Source organism: Urocitellus parryii, chromosome 11 (genome assembly GCF_045843805.1).
Source record: "Urocitellus parryii isolate mUroPar1 chromosome 11, mUroPar1.hap1, whole genome shotgun sequence".
In the NCBI taxonomy this organism is placed as follows: Eukaryota; Metazoa; Chordata; class Mammalia; order Rodentia; family Sciuridae; genus Urocitellus; species Urocitellus parryii.
Genome location: NC_135541.1, coordinates 34,228,971 through 34,250,061, shown reverse-complemented (window position 1 = coordinate 34,250,061; position 21,091 = coordinate 34,228,971). Strand labels below are relative to the sequence as shown.

General features: G+C 32.5%; 1 protein-coding gene across 1 annotated transcript in view; it reads left to right on the top strand.

Annotated features, from left to right (window-relative positions):
• The window catches only part of Faf1 (Fas associated factor 1), a 399,930-nt gene that overhangs the window by 211,507 nt on the left and 167,332 nt on the right, over positions 1 to 21,091 (top strand). Inside the window, exon 8 of the mRNA XM_077791122.1 lies at positions 16,320 to 16,406. Coding sequence (XP_077647248.1) covers positions 16,320 to 16,406 — 87 coding nt within the window. The remainder of the gene's footprint in view (positions 1 to 16,319; positions 16,407 to 21,091) is intronic.

Genomic DNA, 21,091 nt, shown 5'->3' with positions numbered 1-21,091 from the left:
GGATCAGAGGACTATTTTCAGTACCTTGAATATATACTCTCTGTGCCTCAGATGGCATGAAAATAATTTGTAAAGTGTCTGGTCATACTCAGTGCAATTTAAATCATCTGCTAAATAAATAGTTGAATTGATAAATATTATTTCATAATTGAGTGCTTATAACTGTTTAACTCCCTAGAATCTCAGCATTTTTAATAGAACTTTATAAAGCAAAGATATAATGTAGCTCAAGGATCAACGTCTAAAACTCACATCTCTAATATTGCCTCATAGGTCTTCCAGGGTAATTATTAAATTGAAAAGAATAACTTTATGTGAAATGAATTAAGTGAAAAAGGAATTAGTTTCATTTTCAAATGTGAGATAAGGTAGGAAAAACAATAGATTTTTGAAGTCAGAATGGAGTTCAAGTCCAGCAGTTTTATACTGCCTAATATGAGGAATGATTATTATGAATATGAAATATGCAAAGCACCTAGTTCAATGCCCTGACACTCAATAAATGGTAGCTACAGCTATTATAATTGCTTCTTTTCTGTACCCTCCTATTGCCTCACTTATATTTATATCAACACTATCACACTGTAGTAAAAATAATTGTTTCTGGGCATAACCTTTTGAGGCTTGTGAGTTCCTATAAGAAAAAAATATTATGGGTTTATCTGTCTTTGTTTCTCTCCAGTGGTTGCAAACTGGTAATTATAAGACTGTTTTGCCACCAGTTTGAGACCCACTATTTTGCCAACTAGTTTTAAATTTGGTTGCCAAAATTTAAAAGCTAGAAAGTTTCACATTTAAATAAAAACAAAACTGAAAAACAAGATTCCTCACTACTGATTTTTCTCAGAGAATAAGAAAATTCTGGTGATGCAGAACCCCAGGTTTTCCATAGCAATGTTCAACCAATTTGAGTAGCATCTGCCTCCTTGGATGCAGCATACTCTTCAATTTGCCATATTCCCTAGCAGCCCAAGAGTGTTTCCTCAAAACTAAGACCAGATGCCATTTGCTTATCATGTTTCCCTCATTTGTGTTAATTGTCTGGCTTCTCTAGATATTTGTATTTGAGATTGATGTTCTAGTAACCTTAAAGAGTCTAGAATTTAGAAATTGTACAATAGATGTTGAATGGATGAAAGAATGAACCATAAATATATGCGAGTATAGAAAGTTTGCAAGGTTTCTATCTTAAAATGTACAAGATGATAGAGGTCAAGCTGTGTGTAGCTCTGCATTAGCAATATCTATTACCACCATCATTTTTCTGTTTCAATATACATCATAAAGAATGAGTGATAATATAGGAGTGTCAGAAAATGATGCTCTGAAATAACTGACTTTTTTTTTTTTAATTGGATGTGATTGCCAGGCTGCCACAACTTTCAAGGATGGGCATGTTTATTCACTGGCGTAATATAGTGAAACATGACAAAAATAAAATATGATCAAATGCACTCTTCATTTATTTTAGAATGCATGACAATATCTATTCACTGGAGCAAAAACATACAAACAACACCCAACTGTGTTTGAAGACAAAATATCTTTGATCATAATCTCCCTTTGAGTTAGCTATCACTATAATAAACTTTTATTATTATGTACCTGACGATAATTTTGAATTTATGATTATTTAGTCTATTTGAACTGAAGCATGTTGCAGATCTACGAAGGAAGAGCAAGTGAACAGTGTGAGTAACATTTCTTTGGCAGAGAGTATGTTTGGGGCTAGGTTTGGGGATAGGGGAGGACAATAAACAGAAAGGAAAAAAAAAAAAGAAAACTTCCCATGCATTTCAAGTTTTAGTTTTTAGGGAGGTATCATGGTACTGTAAAAAAGAAAATATGTCTCAGAGTTCAATATATTTCCTTTTGGATCCTGCTTCTGCTACTTATTTGGAGAGTGGATCTTCAATTTATACTGTAAAGAAAAGAATAAAAACTACACGGAAAGTATTAGAGACTATATACATGGATGTAAAGCACCTGGCAGAACCTTTGCATTTAATGTTTTTTCCTTCCTAGAACACTTCTTCTGGGACTTGTACCTTCTCACTCAGGTTTCAGTTCATCTAACTTAGAGAACAACTGGCAGGAATTGTTATTTTTCATAGCATTTATCTCATGAATTTTGTTTATGTACTTATTTCTTTTCTGTTTTCTTTATCCCTTGTTCACCCTTACTACTGTACGCTTAGTAAAGAAGGCATACACTTTGTCCTCTAATACCTCCCTCCCTTTTCCTGATCTGCTTGCTCTACTCTACTGATCTCCCTTCTATTATGATTATTTTTGATTAATACATTATAATTATATGCATGTAAGTAGGATTCATTGTGGTATATTCATACATGGACAGAGCATAATTTTGTAGATTTCATTCTCCATTGCTTCCCCTTACCCTCTTCCTTCCTTTTTGATCCCCTTCCATTCTTCTCCTCCTCTTCCTTCCCTTTTTTTTTTTTTGTGTGTGTGTGTGAAATCATCCTTTTTATTCCCATCCTCTCTCTCACTTCTTCATATGAGAAAACATTTGACCCTTTATTTTCTGAGTCTGGCTTATTTCATTTAGCATGATATTCTCCAGTTCCATCCACCAGCAAATGACATAATTTTATTCCGTATTTAATTCTTAACATGTCTTCTCTGACTCTATTTACATTTTTTATTTGCTTCTTCTCCATTTATTCGGTCAGTCATTTTATTTACCTTTTTAAGAAATTCTATAATGCTGGGCACGGTGACACACATCTGTGATGTTGCTCCCCAGGAGGCTGAGACAGGAGGATTACAAGTTGAGGCCAGCCTGGGTCATTAAGGGATAGCCTGCCTCATAATAAAAATAAAAAAGGATCGAGAGTGTTGCTCAGTGCTAGAGCACTTGCCTAGCATGTGAAACCCTGAGTTCAATCTCCCATACTATCCCTAAAAAAATCTATGACATGTATTTATATTGTAAATATCTATTAACATAGTTTTCTCCTAAATTTCTTAATGGAATGTAGGAATTTGTTCTCAAAGCATCTGTCTACCAGCATGATCATTGCTATATTGTAGACACTTACATATGATTAGTGTTAAGTACTTACTGAATTCAATAAAGGATTGAATTTGAGATTGACAGTGATTTCAGTATCTACTAGATGAATGCTTCAAGGATCTTGACCTTGCTGCCTCCCCCTGCCAAAAGAAATTAATTTTTAATCATCACTCTTTAAAAAACTGAGAGGAATATAATGAACATTACCTATTATAGTCACATCTTACTTGTGGTAATCATTCTTAGATAATTATTTGTGACTGAATTACTGAATTATTATTGAAGACCCTAGGTTATACAATGTGGCAGTTAAATAAGTAAAACTTAAAAAAATTTTCACTCTCAACTATTAAATAATTAAAATATAGCCTGTTATTGCTCTGGGAGTTTGTTGTTGTTGTTGTCCCCCCTTCCAAATTTTCATTAACATATATTCTATCTCTGTTGCCTCAGTTGTGAGATAGTGAAGGAGACACAGAAGTTCCTACTACTGATACTTCTCAAGGACAAAATTATGTTATTCAAAATAACAAGTATATGTGTGAAAAACAATTTAGCTACAATATTTTTACCTTTATGTTTCAAGAAGTATAAAGAAATTGGAATGGGGTGAAAGAGCATCAGTGTGTAATTTTAGCAATGGTATGTTTTTATATTGCTCAATAAGCTCTACTTTTTTTTTAAGAGAGAGAGAGAGAGAGTTTTTATATTTTTTTCTTTTAGTTTTTCGGTGGACACAACATTTTTATTTTATTTTTATGTGGTGCTGAGGGTTGAACCCAGCGCCCTGTGCATGCCAGGAGAGCGCGCCATCACTTGAGCCACATCCCCAGCCCAAAGCTCTACTTTCTTAAGTAATCTTAATATCTTATAGGATAGCTCCTTGTATGAGTGGTAACTTAAGTTTAAATTAACGAAAAATTTTTAAAAGTTCTATTCCTCAGTCAGATGATCTGCATTTCAAGTGCTTAGCAGCCACATAGGATTAGTAACCACCTCTTTGGACAGCAGAAGTAAAGAACATTCTTAGTATCACAGAAAGTTCTGTTACCTCTGGTAGACTATCATATACACATTTCCCTACCCTTCATTTTGCCATATTGTCGCTAGTTTTTTTAAATTTATAATTGAAAATGGATGTTAGTGTGTTTTTAAAATACCAACTTTTGCTAACTTCTTAAACTCTTTATTTCCCCCAAATGGTCAACAGTATAGTTAAATCAACACTTTTTTTTTCCTTTGCTTTTCTATTCATTAAGATAGTCAACATCTGATAACTTTACCATTATTTAAAACTTTGATGAATATAGTTGAAGTAATGCTTGTAGAGACAATATGACAGTGTCTGTAAATGCCTCTTACATCATTTACAGTGAAAAAATACTTTTTAAGTCATGATTTTTCCTCCTTTATCTTATTAAGTAAATTATACGGTCTTTTTTTATGGAAACTTCCATAGTTAGAGATGTAAAACAGCAATTTCTTGGTTCTATAGCATGACATAGTTCAGAGCTGAGATTAGAGAAACCCCGTAGAGTTGTTAATACTTGAGGGCATCCCCAACTAGAAAAGTATGTGAATTTAGGCATGGGAGGAAGGAAGGATCTGCTTTAAATTTAGTGTAGGGTCACTGAATCTTAATGATAGATTAAACAAGGGAGGTAGAATAATGAATAGGGGTATGCTGTGTGTAGCACTAATACCAGAAGTCCATGGTTTGTGGAGGTTTTTTAATGTCCTTTCCCATATGGTTTTGAATAGAGCCAGGTTATGGCAGGGATGAGCTAAGGAATAGCTTTGTTAATGAATAAATAGAAGTAATTTTTTAAACAGGAGACTTCAGGCAGTTTATTTAGAGTGCCTGCTTATTTAATGAATTGTGTGGTCAATTTCTTTTCCCCTGAACTTAATAATACTTTAAGTGGAAATGTTAAGGTATTCCTGATATTTTCTTTCAAAATAAGCTATATCTACATTTCAGTGCCAGTCTTAACAGTGAAATCCATGAGTTGGAATTTAACTACCTTAATTAAAGCCAGCTGTATGGAGCTTCTGAACATTGGTGGCATCATTTCTTAGGGTTTGGTGTACACTATTAGACATTTATTCAGTGTCCATTCACTTGATAAGATTTGATTAAATTGTCATTTGGACCCAGTTTCCAACTCTGTCTCATTTGCCTGAAGTTAACTGGGTGTATAATTTTGGTGCTTAGTCTCTTACTGTAACTTTTCTCTTGGCATGGTAAGTACTTTTCTTAGGATATCCTCTCTGCCCTCTCACCCACATCTCTCTGAGGAATGCTGAAAGCTGATTTTGAAAAGTGTCAAGTTAGAATTTTAAAATCTTATCAAATACAATTTTAAATATCTCTTAGGGCTAATCCTTGGATAAACTTACTTTACATTTCCTAAAAAAGAGGTTATGTAGGTTGTCTCTGGTGCCCCAGTTATGCAGAGTGAAGGGAAATGTAACTCTCCTGACTCCAGGGCCCCAAATGCAAACACTGGCCTAGTTGTTCCCAAACTTTCTTCTTGATGTGGATGACTTGAATGGTTTATTTTCACTTGATGAGCCACACCCCCAGGCCACTTTAGTATTCATGGCAGACCTCAACACTAAGTCCCTTTGTTGTCTTTGTTTTTTGCATTTTTTTGTTAACAAGAAAAGATAAAATTATGAGAGACCTGATTATAGACTGAGGTTCCATTGCTGATGGTTTCCCACCACTTTTTTCACATCTCAGAGAAAGCAAAGACCTGGTTGGACAACAGAAACAGCAAAGCAAACATAAACATTATGTCTGAGCATCATTGTACTATCAGAGTAAGAAAGGATATGTAGTCTTTATCAAAATATGAAGGTGGTTTTTTATTAAAAATATTAAATCATTTAAAAATTTTTAAAGTGTGCTATACAAGTGATTCTCTTTAAGAAAAAAAATTAGAAAAAAGAAATGGATTAAGAATGCTTAAAATTTTTATCATTCTGACTTAGGCATTAACAAAATGAATGACATTTAGGAAAGTAGCTTAATTGTCTGTATATGCGTACCCATGCACAAATGTATGTTTTAACTCCTTGATTTTAACTCACTTGAAATTAAAATCAAAAAGTAAATGCAATTTTACAAAAATAAATTGGCAGATTATATTAATGGTATTGTCCCCTGTCTTTTTTCTCATAGATGCATTTTTATTTTAGAATTTAGAGACATTACAAATGAAACAAAACTAATTGTTTCTGATGAGGAGTTTCTCTTGTCCAAATCAAAAGCATAGAAAAGGAATTGGCAAGAGTGCCCAACTTTTGAGAGAGGGAAAACTGGAATAACAAGATAGGGCATAATTGATTTAGTGCACATTAGCCAAGTAAAAGTAGCAGGCCCCTAGTGTGAATGTCCAAAACCCTTATATTAGTAAGGACTGAGGGAGATTCAGAAGGCATTGGCCAAAAGTTTATTAAAGGTAGAGCCTTTGCTAACTCTCACATGATAAAGTTTACTATTTTAATATGTGGTTCTCCTTTTATCTTGATTTATTTTCCTTGAAACTTTTTTTATCTTGCCTCTTTTCTCCCAGTTGTATGTGACACCAGGAACTGCCCTCTTACTGTGAAGGCAGCATTTAATTGTTGAACAATAATAAGTTTCTATTTGTTCTGGCAATTGTCCTTCCTAACAGCATTTTAAAAGTACAAAGTTGACAGCCTGTAACTGCTCTTCATTGCCTGTTGCAGTACAACAGTTGTGAAAAGGTTAATTTGTAATCATGATGGAGGCTTGGCGGGTAGTTGGTCACTCTCACTTTTTACCATTTAATGTTCACCATTCAAAGTATAAATGTTCTCAGGAAATTCTTAAATGTTAAGGCCAACCTTAGCAACTTAGGGAGTCTCTGAGCACCTTGATAAGACCCTACCTTAAAAAAAAAAAAAAAAAAAAAAAAAGCAAGCCTATGGTATAGTTCAGTGATAAAGCATCTCTGGGTTCAATTCCCTAGTAACCACCTCCCCCTCAAAAACTTACATGTTACAAATGTCATGTGAAAAATAATTTTAAAGATAATTTATTACAACTTTTTATTTCATAGTATAGAAAATTCAGGCTAAGAAAAGATATATCATAGTTATGAAAGAACCTAGACTTTAGAATTCCATAGAACTAAATTACATCTTGGTCTCAGCACTAACTAGAGTAACCTTGAGCAAATTGTTTATTGTTTCTGAGCCTCAGTTTCTGTATTTGCAAAATGAAGATATTAATACATGTAAAAGGTTATTTTGAGGATAATAACATTAAGTAAGACCTGTTATATGTCATATGCAAGATGTTTAATACAAGTTCAGTTTTGCCTTTGTCTTTCCTTCTCCTTTGCTTTTCTTTTATTCAGTATCACTCAGATAATTAGTGGCCCAGCCGAAATAAAAACCTGGTTGGTTCTGATTCAAATTCATTGCTTTACTTTGAATAAAAACCAATTTAAAATTTTTCCTACTACTACACAAGAGAAATTTAGAAAGACTAGATATACAGAAATCTAAAATGAATCTTCCTCTTTTTCTTTTTTTTCCTTTATGGTGTTGGGAATTGAGTCTAGTGCCTTGCACATGCTAGGCAAGTACTTTACCTCTGAGCTACATCCCCATCTCCTAGTTTTTCTTTAATACTATGTGACCACTTTGTGTGTGTGTGGGGGGGGTGTTACTGGGGAGTGAACCCAGGACCTTGCCCATATTAGACAAGCACCATGAAACTGAGCTACATCCCCAGCCCTTTTTATTCAATTTTGAGGCAGGATCTCAGTAAGTTGCCCAGGCTGGACATGAGCTTGGGATCCTCCTGTCTTAGCCTCCTGCGTAACTGGTGTTACAGGTGTATATCACTGTGTCCAGCCTCATGTAACAACTTTTAATGTTATTATATATTCTTCTACATTTGGGGTTAGGAAATGGTGGGTTTGGTTTCCCCCATCCCCCCTTTGGTAAAAGACTAGACAGTAAATATTTTAGGATTTTCAAACTATGTAGTCTATTGTATCTATTTAATTCTGCTCTCCTGGTAGTATAGAAGTAATTGAAGATAGTATGTAAACAAATGGAGGTGACTGTGTTCTAGTGTAACTTTACTGACAAAAGCAACACACTGATTTTGGCCTCTGGGATATAGTTTACTGACCCTGGCTTAATAGCATTGTGTTAATGGCTGCATGGTATTTATTTATTTAACTATCCTTATATTGGATATCAGATTCTGCCAATTTTTGTGTGTGTGGTGATAAACAAGATTGCAATAAATGCTTTTGGAGCTAAATATTTGGTTTCATGTATGAGTATGTCTTAAATTAATTGTATGTTGCTTCTGACATTATATCAGATTTTTACATACAACAATTCAGACTTAAAACATTTATTTTTTTAAGTATTTATTTTTTATTAGTTATAGATGGACACAATGTCTTTATTTTACTTTATGTGGTGCTGAGGATCAAACCCAGTGCCTCTCGCATGCCAGGCACATGCTCTACCTCTGAGCCACAACCCTAGCCCTTAAAACATTTCCGATATGCAAGTATTTCATGGTTTATATTACTAATCTTTTTTTGTAGTTGCTGAAGATTGAACACAGGACCTTGTACATGCTAAATAAATGCTCTACCACAGAGCCCCTATATGACCAATTTTTAAAGTCATATATAAAATTAAACTTTACAAAATGAGTGTTAATTAAACTAGAATTGTTTAAACTGTTTATGATTGTTGCAGTTATTTGTGTTTCACTGTGGGTTTAATATTTTTTCCCTTCCTGGAGGAATTATAAAATAATTTATTTGCTTTTACTTTCTTTTAATTGGGGAAATTTTAAGAGCCTTTACTGAATGACTGCTGTTTTATTTACTGCAGACAATAAGAACCATTTGCTTCTATCGTATTTATTAGGCTGTCAAATGGAAAAAAAACGTCCTCTCACTGTTTCCATAAAATGCAGAGAGGAAATATTGCCATCAAAGACAAGGTTTTTGGTGGTTGTTGTTTTTGTACCAGGGATTAAACCCAGGGGCACTTAACCACTGAGCCACATCCCCAGCCCATTTTAAAAAATTAATTAATTAATTTAGAGACAGGATTTCACTAAGTTGCATAGGTCCTCACTAAATTGCTTAGGCTGGCTTTTGAACTTGTGATCCTTCTGCCTCGGCCTTCAGAGTTTCTAGGATTATTGGTGTGTGCCACCATGCCCAGCAAGAACAAGGTCTTGACTAATTTACATGAGAGTAAACTTTTGAGTCGTACTTCAGTTGTCCTATGAGAGATAAAAATGAATAAATAAATAAATAAATCTGCTTATAGTCTTTGATATGGCTCAAACATAATTGTCTGATGTTTAAGAACATTTCTTCAATTCAGGTATTATGTTCAGGTGTCTTCCAAGTTTATTTATTATGACCATTTGATTTTCAGTTTTAATGTAATGTACAAGTGTATTTTATAGCCAGAAAGCAATCACACTTAAGCCTTAGGCAGTAAAACTGAAGCTTAGTGCAGGTTTTCAATCCGTAGAAATTTAGACTAAAAGCTATGAAATCTGAAGCAAAGAGATAGTGATTTCTCACCTTAATTTCTGAGTCTAATAAGATTATTTATCCATATAAAATTATACCATTTTTACAATTTCTGTGACAAATCATTAATCATATTTATTTTCAGAGGAACTGGCCACCTCAGAGTTCAAAACTGTTTAGGATTAGCTAATTAAAGAGGCATGACTATCTGGAAGAGCCTGTATACATAATTTGTACATCTGAAATCAGTGCTTCTTATTCATTTTATTTATTTGTTTATGGTACCCTGGGTTGAACCTGGGGGTGCTTAACTGCTGAGTTATATCCCCATCCCTTTTAATTTTTTTTTTTTTATTTTGAGACAGGGTCTCACCAAGTTGCTTAGGGCCTCCCTAAATTGCTGATGCTGGCTTTGAACTTAGGATCCTCCTGCCTCAGCCTCCTAAGTAAGTGGCTTTCAAGGTGCATACCACTGTGCCTGACTTGAAAGCAGTGCTTCTTAAACTTCAGATTGCTAGGAATCACCCTGAGAGCTGGTTACAGTTCAGCTTGCTGGACCAGAATGTCCAGCGTGCCAGGTTTACTACAGGGCTCAGGAATGTGCATTTCTCATAGCTTCTAGTTGCTATTCCATCTACCTCACTTTGAAACCACTGTTACAAAAAAATCACTGACCCATATTTTTTCATTTATTATTTCAGTATCTGCAACTTTACAATTTTTCTAAATCCTGCTACCCCGGAAAACTCTTAAATGTACCTCCTTATAGTTTGTGAAATATACTTGGCTGTTTTTATATACTAAACAGTTTCTTGGCAGATTAGCAGTCGTCTTTTATCTTTAAAATCCATACTTAACCTTTCACTACAGATATAACCTTTCACTACGGATATTAGTTTGTTTTTAAAAATCCATGACTAATAGTTTAGTCACTTTAAATATAACTTTGTAATTTTCAATGTTTTTTGCCCACGCCAGACTTTTAATATAGGAAATTGGGACTATAGCCATATTTCTATTGAAAATGTTATTCTTGGTAGTTTTTTTCAGGATGGTCAGAATATATTTACAATTATATTCATTTAAACTAGATTTTTGTATTTGACTCACTTTGTCATTACCACAGTAATTTCTTTAAATGCTAACCATCTAGTTTCTTTATAAGTGGATGAGAAATGAAATCAATTTATAAAGTATGATCCAAAGCAGAACTGACTTACAGTTATTGAAATGAAGAATTCATTTAGAACCAAAAGATGTTTTAAAGGTACAGAATATAATCATTTCAAAGCCTGATTGAAAGCAACTTCATTTTTATCGTCTTCTTGAAACAATATCTTCATTCTTTTCTAGAAAGATGGTATTTGAGAAAAAGAAATGTCTTGAGTTACTGTTTTTATGAAGAGAGAATTGCTCAGTCTTTTAAATAGTTAATGAGAAGAAGTAATAGTTAAACACTTGGAGCATTGATTTCTGATTTGAATTCTCCAACACAGGCCAGCCCTGGGGGAAGAAAAAAAAAAAGCTTGCTAATTAACATTTGATTACTGATGCCACCTTCTCATTCCCCTTGCACCATCCGGTTTCAAGTGTTTTTTTGTTCAGGAAAGATTTCTAGAAGGGTTTAACTTGCATCTTAATAAAACAAATCCATGTGCAACTGCAATGTGTGTATAATGTGTTTTGAAAGAAAGGTAGGGGGAAGCAAGAGATATGAAGTATGTTTTCAAAAACCCACTCTGAATCAGAAATGATTGGTTTCTAACCATATAAGCCTTTCAGAGTACCAGTGATTGCTAAGAAACTGGAACTAAGCCTAGTCTGTATGCCTTATTTTGATTTAAACATACAAATACAAATACTTGTTTGTTCCATGCAGTTGTTAATAGCACATTCTTAACAGAGTATTATTTGATAGTGTGAAATACTTGGAACTCACAGTTTGATATATTTAAACTTTGGATAAGCTCAGGTTCTAATATGACCAGAGGCCTCTTTCTTGTAAGAATGAGATGGATGTCTGTAGTTTCAGGATTACGTTTTGAAAAGCCTCTAATGTGCCATAGTATCTTAATTTAGAAAATCTAGAAACTGGAAAGCTAATTGATGGCTATTCTAAGCCCTTGGCAATTAAATATTTTGTTTTTATTTTTGTTATGTTAAAATGTTTGATATGTGAAGAATCCTCAGCCAGATTTCAAAAATCTTTAAGTTAATAAAGCTTTAAAACTAATTCTTAAGTAGTAGTAGTTCTGGGAAAACCATAACCTCAGTGATTAACATTTGGTTGAGGGAATAATTGTTTGGGAAACCAATGTACCAGGTTTTATTTTGAAGTGAGATTTTATAGGGGAAAAAACTAATAAGGTTTTTTAAAAAAGGGAAAATAAAAGTAAAGACTAAGATTTTTCTTTATCCAAAGAAAATCCATCAAAAAATGCTTATTTTGTCTTTGTTTCTCACCTGAAATTATTTGTAGTTTTTCTTTTTGATGTATTATATTTATTAAATCTGTTATTCTTCCATTTTCTTGCTTTGATGATTGTATTAATTTCCCTCATTACCTTTTTTTTTGTCTTGCATATATTTAACTCTTCTTTTTCTGCATTTAGGATTAGCTCCAACATCCTCATGAAATCATGGAATTTTAGAGCTTTGAAAATCAGAAGTGATCATGTTTTAATATCTTCTATGATTGAGGAAACTAAATCTCAGAAATGACTCCACCAGTTTGCCCATAGTAATAGCTGTGCAGAATTAGGATTAGAAATCTAGTTCTCTGCTTCTCTTTATACCACAACATATCAAACTCTGTGGCTTTTTTTTTTCCCTATTAGAATCAGCTTTCCCTTGAATAATACCTGAATGACATTTGAAATTCCCTGAAATGCTTTCTAAAATTTTTTTGATATTTTTTCAAATTTAATTTTCTATTCTAATTTATTATATACAATAGCAGAACACATTACAATTCATATTACACATCTAGAGCACATTTTTTTAATGTCTCTGGTTGTATACAAAGTATATTCACACCATTCGTGTCTTCATACCTTACACACTAAATGTTTGACTAACATTAGCTCACAAGGAATGACTTCATTATTACTAAGCTTTATATTTTCCAATTTGAAAACCTGTGAACAACTCATTTGAGTCTAGTCTGAGCCTCAACATTTAGCCTTTACCAAATATTTTAAGAAATTCTGATGGCATTTAACTAAAAAGTAAAGCAATTCTGATGGCATTTAACTAAAAAGTAAAGCTGATTAAAAGTTTAAGTGAATCAAAGGAAGAATTTGTAGGAAATTAATATGTTATGCAAATTCTTTTAATTTTATATTGAATGGGTCTTAATAAAATAATGTTTTTCAGTGCTAAGTTTAGCATTGAAATTTGTATAGATTGAGAAAATGTAAAATTTGAAATGGAGATCATGGCTTAGTTTTTTAATATTAATTATGGTATATAAATAGATATTAACAATGAAAGGCTGATGATAAACAAATCAGTTCCATATTAATTCTGTACTATTTCAAGTTAATCTGATTTATATTTCAATCACAATTTTTCTTATCTGAAGCAATAAGAAAAACATTAAATTATCCCTTTCAAAAAGTCTACTAAATAAACTATGGAAAATCTGTTATCAATCTAGAACTCCTGATCCAACACAGTATAATTTGTAATGTAATTTTAATGTTCAGCTGGTAATCAAAGCATTTATTAAATTCCTCCAGAACTAATTGAAACATTTGCATAGTTTAGCAGCCTGAAATCTCATAGATTTAGAGCTTAATGCAAAACAAGAATTGAGAAGATTATGATGGTTGGGTATGGTCTTGAGCCAATGCTGATCAAAGAAAATGTGTAAGACAAAAAGGCCCTTAGGAAATGTTACCCAGTGAAGTGCCACTTGTCCTTAACTGGAATTTAACAGTCTTTTAAGATGAAACTCCATCAGAAGCAGTACAATAATGGCAGCTGGGCATGCCAGTCACAGCAACCCAGTGTGTGTGTGTGTGTGTGTGTGTGTGTGTGTGTGTGTGTGTGTGTGTTTTCTTTCCACCCCTCTCAAGTGCTCTGAAGTCTCAGATCACTTTCCTCCCCTCACTTTCTCTTTTTCCCTCTGTCTCTTCTCATCTCTTTGTGTCCCTCCCCCATCTTTCTTCCCATGTCTCTATCCCTCTCCTTTTCTCTCCATCCTCCTTCTCTGAGAGAGTTGAGTAAACTCTTTCGTTGGCTTCATGATGACTTTAAATTCATTTGTGTAATTTTATACACAGTTGTATTTTTTTATTCAAGTTTCCCAAAATTCTAATTTTTTAAAGAAATCTTTTATACTTTATCATTGTGTACATTTTGGATCTTTCCCTTCCCTTCCGGATTATGACTTAAAATTTTAATTAAATATAACCATTGGTAAAAATAACAATTTTTATCTCTATTACTAAAATCACCATTCATTTGGCATTTTTGTCATCACTTGTGCTTCTTCCATACAGTGGTAAAATCTTCTTATTGTGGAATTATTTTTGAAAAACCAGTTTGTTTTTACTTAAATTGTTGTTTGGTGGTTATGGTTTAACACAGGATTCTTTTGGCTTAATCTTAGAGTAGTCTGTGAATTTAACCTTTCCATTGGAACAATCAAACATTAGCCTAATATGCTTTACATGGTACTCTCTCAGCCAAGTTCTGTCTGCATTAACCAGTTTATTCTATGACAAGTTGCTTAACAGATGTCATTCTAGGGAGAACAATGAAGCCAAATACTTGTGCAATGGCTAACATTACTCTAACTTTGATCACTTTTGTTCAGCACATCAGTCTGGCATTGTGCTTTATACCAACATAACACTATAGCCAGAACATGCTTTTCAGGCTTAGAATAGTGAAGGAATGTTATTCAATTCAGTGCAGTTACAGATGAGTTAATGAAAGAAGAAAATACTGTTTATTTCATAATACCATAGTGTTGTATTTTGGAATTAAGGTAGAATTTAAAGAATTTCATGCCACAGTTATTCGTTTATGTATTCACAGTAGTCTATACTTTCTAATACTATGGTAGCCTTGCCACCTTTCCAACAGATGTAAATATTTTTTCTGCCTTTTTCACAAATAACTGATGAATTTTGGTGTCTTTAGACACTCTAAAAATAACTTTTAAGGAAAGAAATTTTGCCTTAAAGCCCAGAGAAAACCCATACTCCCTCTTCTGAATTTTCCCTCTTCAAAAATAAAATTCTTTGGATTTGTGGAACACCTTTTTCTTTAAGAGCACTAATGTTTATCCATAACAGAATAGTCTTAACTAGTGAAAATGGTGAGAGGGAATAGGCCAGTTACATTTGGTGAAATTGTTGGGTTGATAATGACTGATGAAAATTTCCAAACTCGATTTGACTTAGTATAAACAAAATAATACATGGTAGACTGACCATTGCTAAGAACTATGAAGAAAAGCTGTTTGTTTGAATTGAGTGGGGATCAAGACATGTCCCAAGCTCCTCAGATCTCATTTACTAAGTCCTTTTTTCCACAGGTGTACCATAGTGATAAAAATAGATTGAGTTCCATGTTTTGTTTTTCCTTTCCCTTGTGAACATATCTCCCTATTTCACTGGAAGGGTAACTTAGATGTGTTTATGATAGTATAATAAAGAGTAATGTGATAACAAAATGCAATAATTGGACAATATGATACTTAGGTTTCTGCATTTCAAAAACATGAATGAATGCTGTTTGTTGAAGTATGAACACCTATATTGAAATCTTATTACAGAACATCTTATGTGCAACATTTTGTCAGAGTAATTGTGCTCTAAATAACCTAGAGTTAGTTAAAGTGGATAGTTTTAGTTTCTCCATTGTTATAGTTTTGGTTAATTTAATTGCAAATAAAAAATAGAATTTCTGTATGCTATTTAAAGAAAAAAAGCCAAAGAAAGATATGATGCTTTTTAATTACTGGATTACTGGATAAAGTTTAACCTTCCAACACCTTATCTTATCAGTTCCTCTCCTTTAAAAATGAAAGGTATAATGTTGCTGCTGGGAAAAACAGATTTAAAAAGCATTAATAGCTTCTCCTGTATATTCTTTCTAGGAAGTTTATAAATATTATACTAATGGATAGCTCTGGTGTTAGTAAATATTGTGTTGAAATAGTTTTTAATTTGATATCATTGGAAATAAATAACCTATACTGCTTTATTAAGTTTTTAATCTTTGAATCTTATATGTATATAAAAAAGGACAACTTCAGTCTCTCACCATCCCCAACCCAAAAACAAACAAACAAACAATGCTTTGTTTCTCTCTTCCATGTGGAAACTTGAAATATATTTGAAAAAATCACACACTTTAAACCTTAAAAGAATTATAAACATTAATAATTGTAGTCTGTACTAAGTGAAATGGGTCCTTGAAGTTTCTTGACTAAAAAGAAACTTGAAGTCAACGAGGAGTATATAATCAAGGAGGAATGGTGTTTCTAGAACTTTTAAAAATTTTAAAAATTTCATGTAGCCTTCACCAAAATTCTGCTTATAGATTTGGTTTTGTTTTTTACAAATTTTTTTCTTAGTTTCAAATTCTTATTCTGAATCTAAAAGAAATGTTGAAATGCCTTGTCTTTCATATAAATTGACTGAAACTACCATAAGTCATGTGGAAACCCTATCATAATTGTGCCCCCCCCTTTTTTTTAATAGGTAAAGAGAAATGTGTATGACCTTACAAGTATACCCGTTCGACATCAGTTATGGGAGGGCTGGCCACCCTCTGCTACAGATGACTCAGTAAGTAACAGACAAGTTCTCAATTTTGTATCTTTTCTCTTTTTTTGCCACTCTCAGTCATAATTGGTCTTGCTAACATGCAGAATCAAATGCTTCAGATATTCCCCTGAGAAAGTCAAAAAATGTGGAAATAAAAGCAGTTGTAATAATTTAAGCTCACTTGCAGAACAAATACTATAAGCCAAACACATCAACATTCCATTGGAAATGTTTGAATGTCAGTATCAGGAGTTTGATGCTGCTTGATTTGACTTAAATTTTTTCTTCATATAGAATATATTTTCTTCAGAACAACATAGTAAATATATATATAGTGAAATGTTCAAAAGAATTTTCCTTAATAACAGATACTTCAAAATCATCCTAATTATTATATTTAATATTAAGACTACATTTCCCAGATTGTACTGGTGCTCTAAAAAATGATTAAATTTAACATCTCATAGTCCTTTAGCCTTAAACAGTTTTATAAGTTTCAGTTTCATAAAAAACTTTAGTCTATCATTTTTACCTGTTATATTTATTTCTAGTGATTTTCTACTATAAATTTTGAAACCTTTTCTACTTCTGTCTCATTTCCTATAATTACCCTTGTCCAAGAGAATAAATTTTATTATCTAAAGAAGTTAACTGAGGTTTTGGGCACTTTGCCCATACAATATCTATATTCAAAAGATGCTCATTAAATAAAAGTAAAATTTAGAATGTTTCAGGAATTCTAAATTAAATATAATTTTTAAAATAAGGCTAAAAAGAAATTAGGACTATGTCAACCTCTTGTAATAATAAGTAGTCAATTATTCTTGACTAAGAATTAAATTACCTTTTTATATTTTCTACTATATATTATATTTCTGTCTGGGTACTAACTATTTCTCCCTTTCTTGCACCACCATCATACATTTTAATATAAAAAAATTCTTGGTACAAGATAGAAAAATTTTAAGAGTTGGTTAATGTAGATGCTACTTGGGTCTGTGCCTTGGAAAATACTTTGTGAATTAACAAAAACTTAAAAAAAAAAAAAAAGAAACAGAAAAGAGCAAAAAAGAAAAAATTTTTAAATGAATGATTCCAGGAAAAAAATGTTTTAGATATACACAATTACATTTATTTCTGAAAAACTGATTTTAACATTAATATTATATCATTAGAATTATTGGCTGGTTCACCATTACTAAGAATAGGGCTATAGTTGTTTTGTTTTCTTTGTAGGTTGGGAAATTTGGTAGATAATTTATGACGTCTTTATAAAAACAAAAAGTTTTATTATTCATAATTGTCAGCCTACTGTTTACTAAGGAGACATGAGGAAACTAGAAATGTTGGTTGTATTGTCTAAAAACCTGTTACAATAAATAATAACATTAACAGAAGAAAATAATTAATAAGATCTGAGCATTTCACTAAAATTCTATGAGCTTCACTTACCTCATTCTTTTGCAGCATTGTTGATTAGTGATAATATATCATGATTAGTGATAATATATTTTCACTACCTGGCTCATAGTAGGCACTGTATCTGAGAGTTAATATTGTAATTAATATTAAGATAACGCAAAAAGGACCCTAGGCAAGAATTGACTGATTTAAATAATGAAATGATGTCTGAGATTTGAGTAAGAATAAAGGCAATACAAATTAGGTATCTATGGATCATTATTGAATCTGAGCAATGGATGTATTAAGTTTATATATTATTTAAAGGTTTCCATGATAAAAGTTTTAAAGTAAAAATAAATATCTGGTTTAAGAGCAAGGTTATAATAAACCATATGTAATAAGGCTTATTACCTTATTGCATAAAGTAATAAAAGAAAGTCTAGAAATGTGAGACTACACTGGCTTCAGAACAGATTCACTAACTTCAGTGATTGAGTTTAAGCAAAAATGTCGTGTTGCATTCTTGTAGAAACCAGACTGAAATAGGCTCATCAGGTGTAAGTTCAAGAGGAAAATTCAATGAAATATGAACAATTTTTCTGTAACAAAGTGTCTTTACACATTTTCAGTGCTAATTCATTAAATTCGGTTGACACAGTCTTTTATGACACCTATGTTTAATGATTTTTGTAACATTTAAATTTTTACCAAATGATTGTAATGCAATTTTACTGCTATAGTACAATATGGAAAGCAGGTGAAACTAACAGTATCCACAATATCCAAGAATGTAATGCTACCTAGTGCTGCATCTAAATCACAATAAGTACAAGAGTTTGGAATCCCCATTAAGAGGCTTGATTCTTTTTGTCTCATTATTCATATTTGCACCTTGTCCCAGAACCTGTGAAGTGGTGCTGCCCACTTCTTCAGAGCAAATGTTGCCACATTGGCAGAATGTGGCCTTGAGCTACATGATTTGATACAACAAAGCTGTTTAGGGCCAGGCTGCTTTTAACTGGTTGCCACAGCAGATCTGCTTGCTCCAGTGCTTCAGTTTAAGCAAAAAAATGGCTTTAGACTTCTAAGGATATCCTAGCCAAATAATTGTCATTAAATCTTTCTTTAAGACCATAAAAACTTGTAAGGCCGATGATTGTAATCTATATTGTTGTAGGAAGTGGTGTTTTTATACTTACTGAAATCACTTCAAGTGGAGGCATCTGCTACAAAACAAGATAGTCCTCACAGCTTAGGGCATGATTTGGGTACAGCTGAGAAATGTCAGCTGTGTAAACAGCCTGAAATGTGTTACCAACAAAAATATAATTAATTTCTTTCCAAGACAGTGCCATAACTTAATACTTAGAATGGTTTAACTTTCAGTGCAAGCACCTGAACATTTGCTTTCTGGTGCCAGAGTAGAGGATTGGTTAGAAAGGTCATTAAAATTAGAGTTGGTTTGTACTTTTTCTTCTTAGTTGCAGAAATTTGTGTGGCTCTGAATATACAATAGCTTTACAGTGGCTTCCGTGAATTTATGGAAATAGAGATCAAGAAGTTAATAGATTTTGGGTGATGGAAATGTTCTAAAATTAGATTGTGGAAAAGATTGCACACCTTTAAATTTACTAAACGTCATTAAATTGGACATTTAAATGAAAAAAAAATGTTACGGCATGTAAATTATACTTCAATGAATATTTTTTAAAAAGATAATGAAGAACTAAATTAATACTTATTCATTTATGTTCTTATACTGCATGAGAAATATTTTGAGGTAACAGAAAATGTTTTCTTTATTATACTTCTCATTAACCTTTAACTTAGGAAATAGAACAAAGAAATAGACTTCTTAAAATTAGATTCTTGTATAATCTTAAGTCTCTTATGAACCTTTTATACTTGAGTCTTGACATTTTCTGGCTACTCTGTGAAGTCACCAATCATTTAGAATGTTGTTGCTCATCTTCCTTCAGAGTTAAAATATTTCTTTTCTTATAGTTGAAGAGTAATGGAGTATAAGATACTGTATGAATTGTCAACAACTCTTTCACTTCCTTTTGCACTCTTTCATCAGGGAAATAGGTATCTAAAGCTTTACTGGTAGGGGAATGTTTTCATGCTGTGACAGTTCAGCTGTGAGAACAAGGAGTTGGCAGAAGGTGAAACTTTATTTTATACTTTAAGGAGGGATGCTCTTGGCTTCCACAGAATATAAATAATTTTTACACTGTGAATTATGTCTAAACATTTTATTATAATTCTATTAGAATATATGTAGTTTTTTAAGTTACAGGATTTAATAATGCTTATACAAAGGAGGAAAAAAAATCTTTCCTTTGTTTGCTTGTTTTTGCCATACCAGGAATTAAACCTGGGAGCACTTTACCTCTGAGCTATACCTAATTCTTTTTATTTTTTATTCTGAGATAGGGTCTTGAGAAGTTGATGAGACTGGATTTGGATTTTAGTCCCCCTGCTTGAGCCTAATGAACAATTGGGATTTCAGGAGTGTACCCCCTTAAGTTTTAATTCTTTTTTATTCTGTGCCTTTTTGTTTTCCTTTCAGATTATTAATGGTTTTCCAATGTTCTGTTATTGGCTAAGGGATATTAACTCAGAATTTGAAACATTGCAAATTTTAAAATTAGAGTTCTTCAGGCATGTGTTAGGAATCACTTCTGTGATTTCTTCCTAAATACTTATTAAGTAGGTATCAAGTTATGGAAATTTTTTCTGACTCTGGACCCCAGACCCAACTGTATGGAAGCTGCTATTCAAATATTCTCTTAGTATACATACTTAACATTGAAATTATCAACTAAGTAAATTTTAAGCCTCTAACTATACTCATTCTATTCATTGCTGCAAAGTTAACAGCTCTAAAGTATAGCATGAATCACATTCAGTTTTGTTTTGTTTACTTATCTTTAATGGCAATTCAATACCTGTGTATTTTTTTTTCTGGCATTCAGAATCCTTCATTCTTTGATGGGAAACTTCCCATCCATGTTATTTTGCCATATTAGCCCAGAGTAAATGCTTGATATATATTTGTTGAATAAATGAATAAAATACACCATATGTGTGTCAGCTTTCACTAAATATTCATCTTGCTGTTCCTCAAATGTACTTTGTGATCTCTCCCACTCTGTGTCATTTCATCATACTATTCCTTCCATATATAATACCTATAACAATTATCTTCTTCCTTCAAAAGGCCCTACCTATATCCTTCTTTCATACTACCTTTTTCAACCTTCAGAGAAATGAGTTTATAATACAGTTCTTCCATTAAC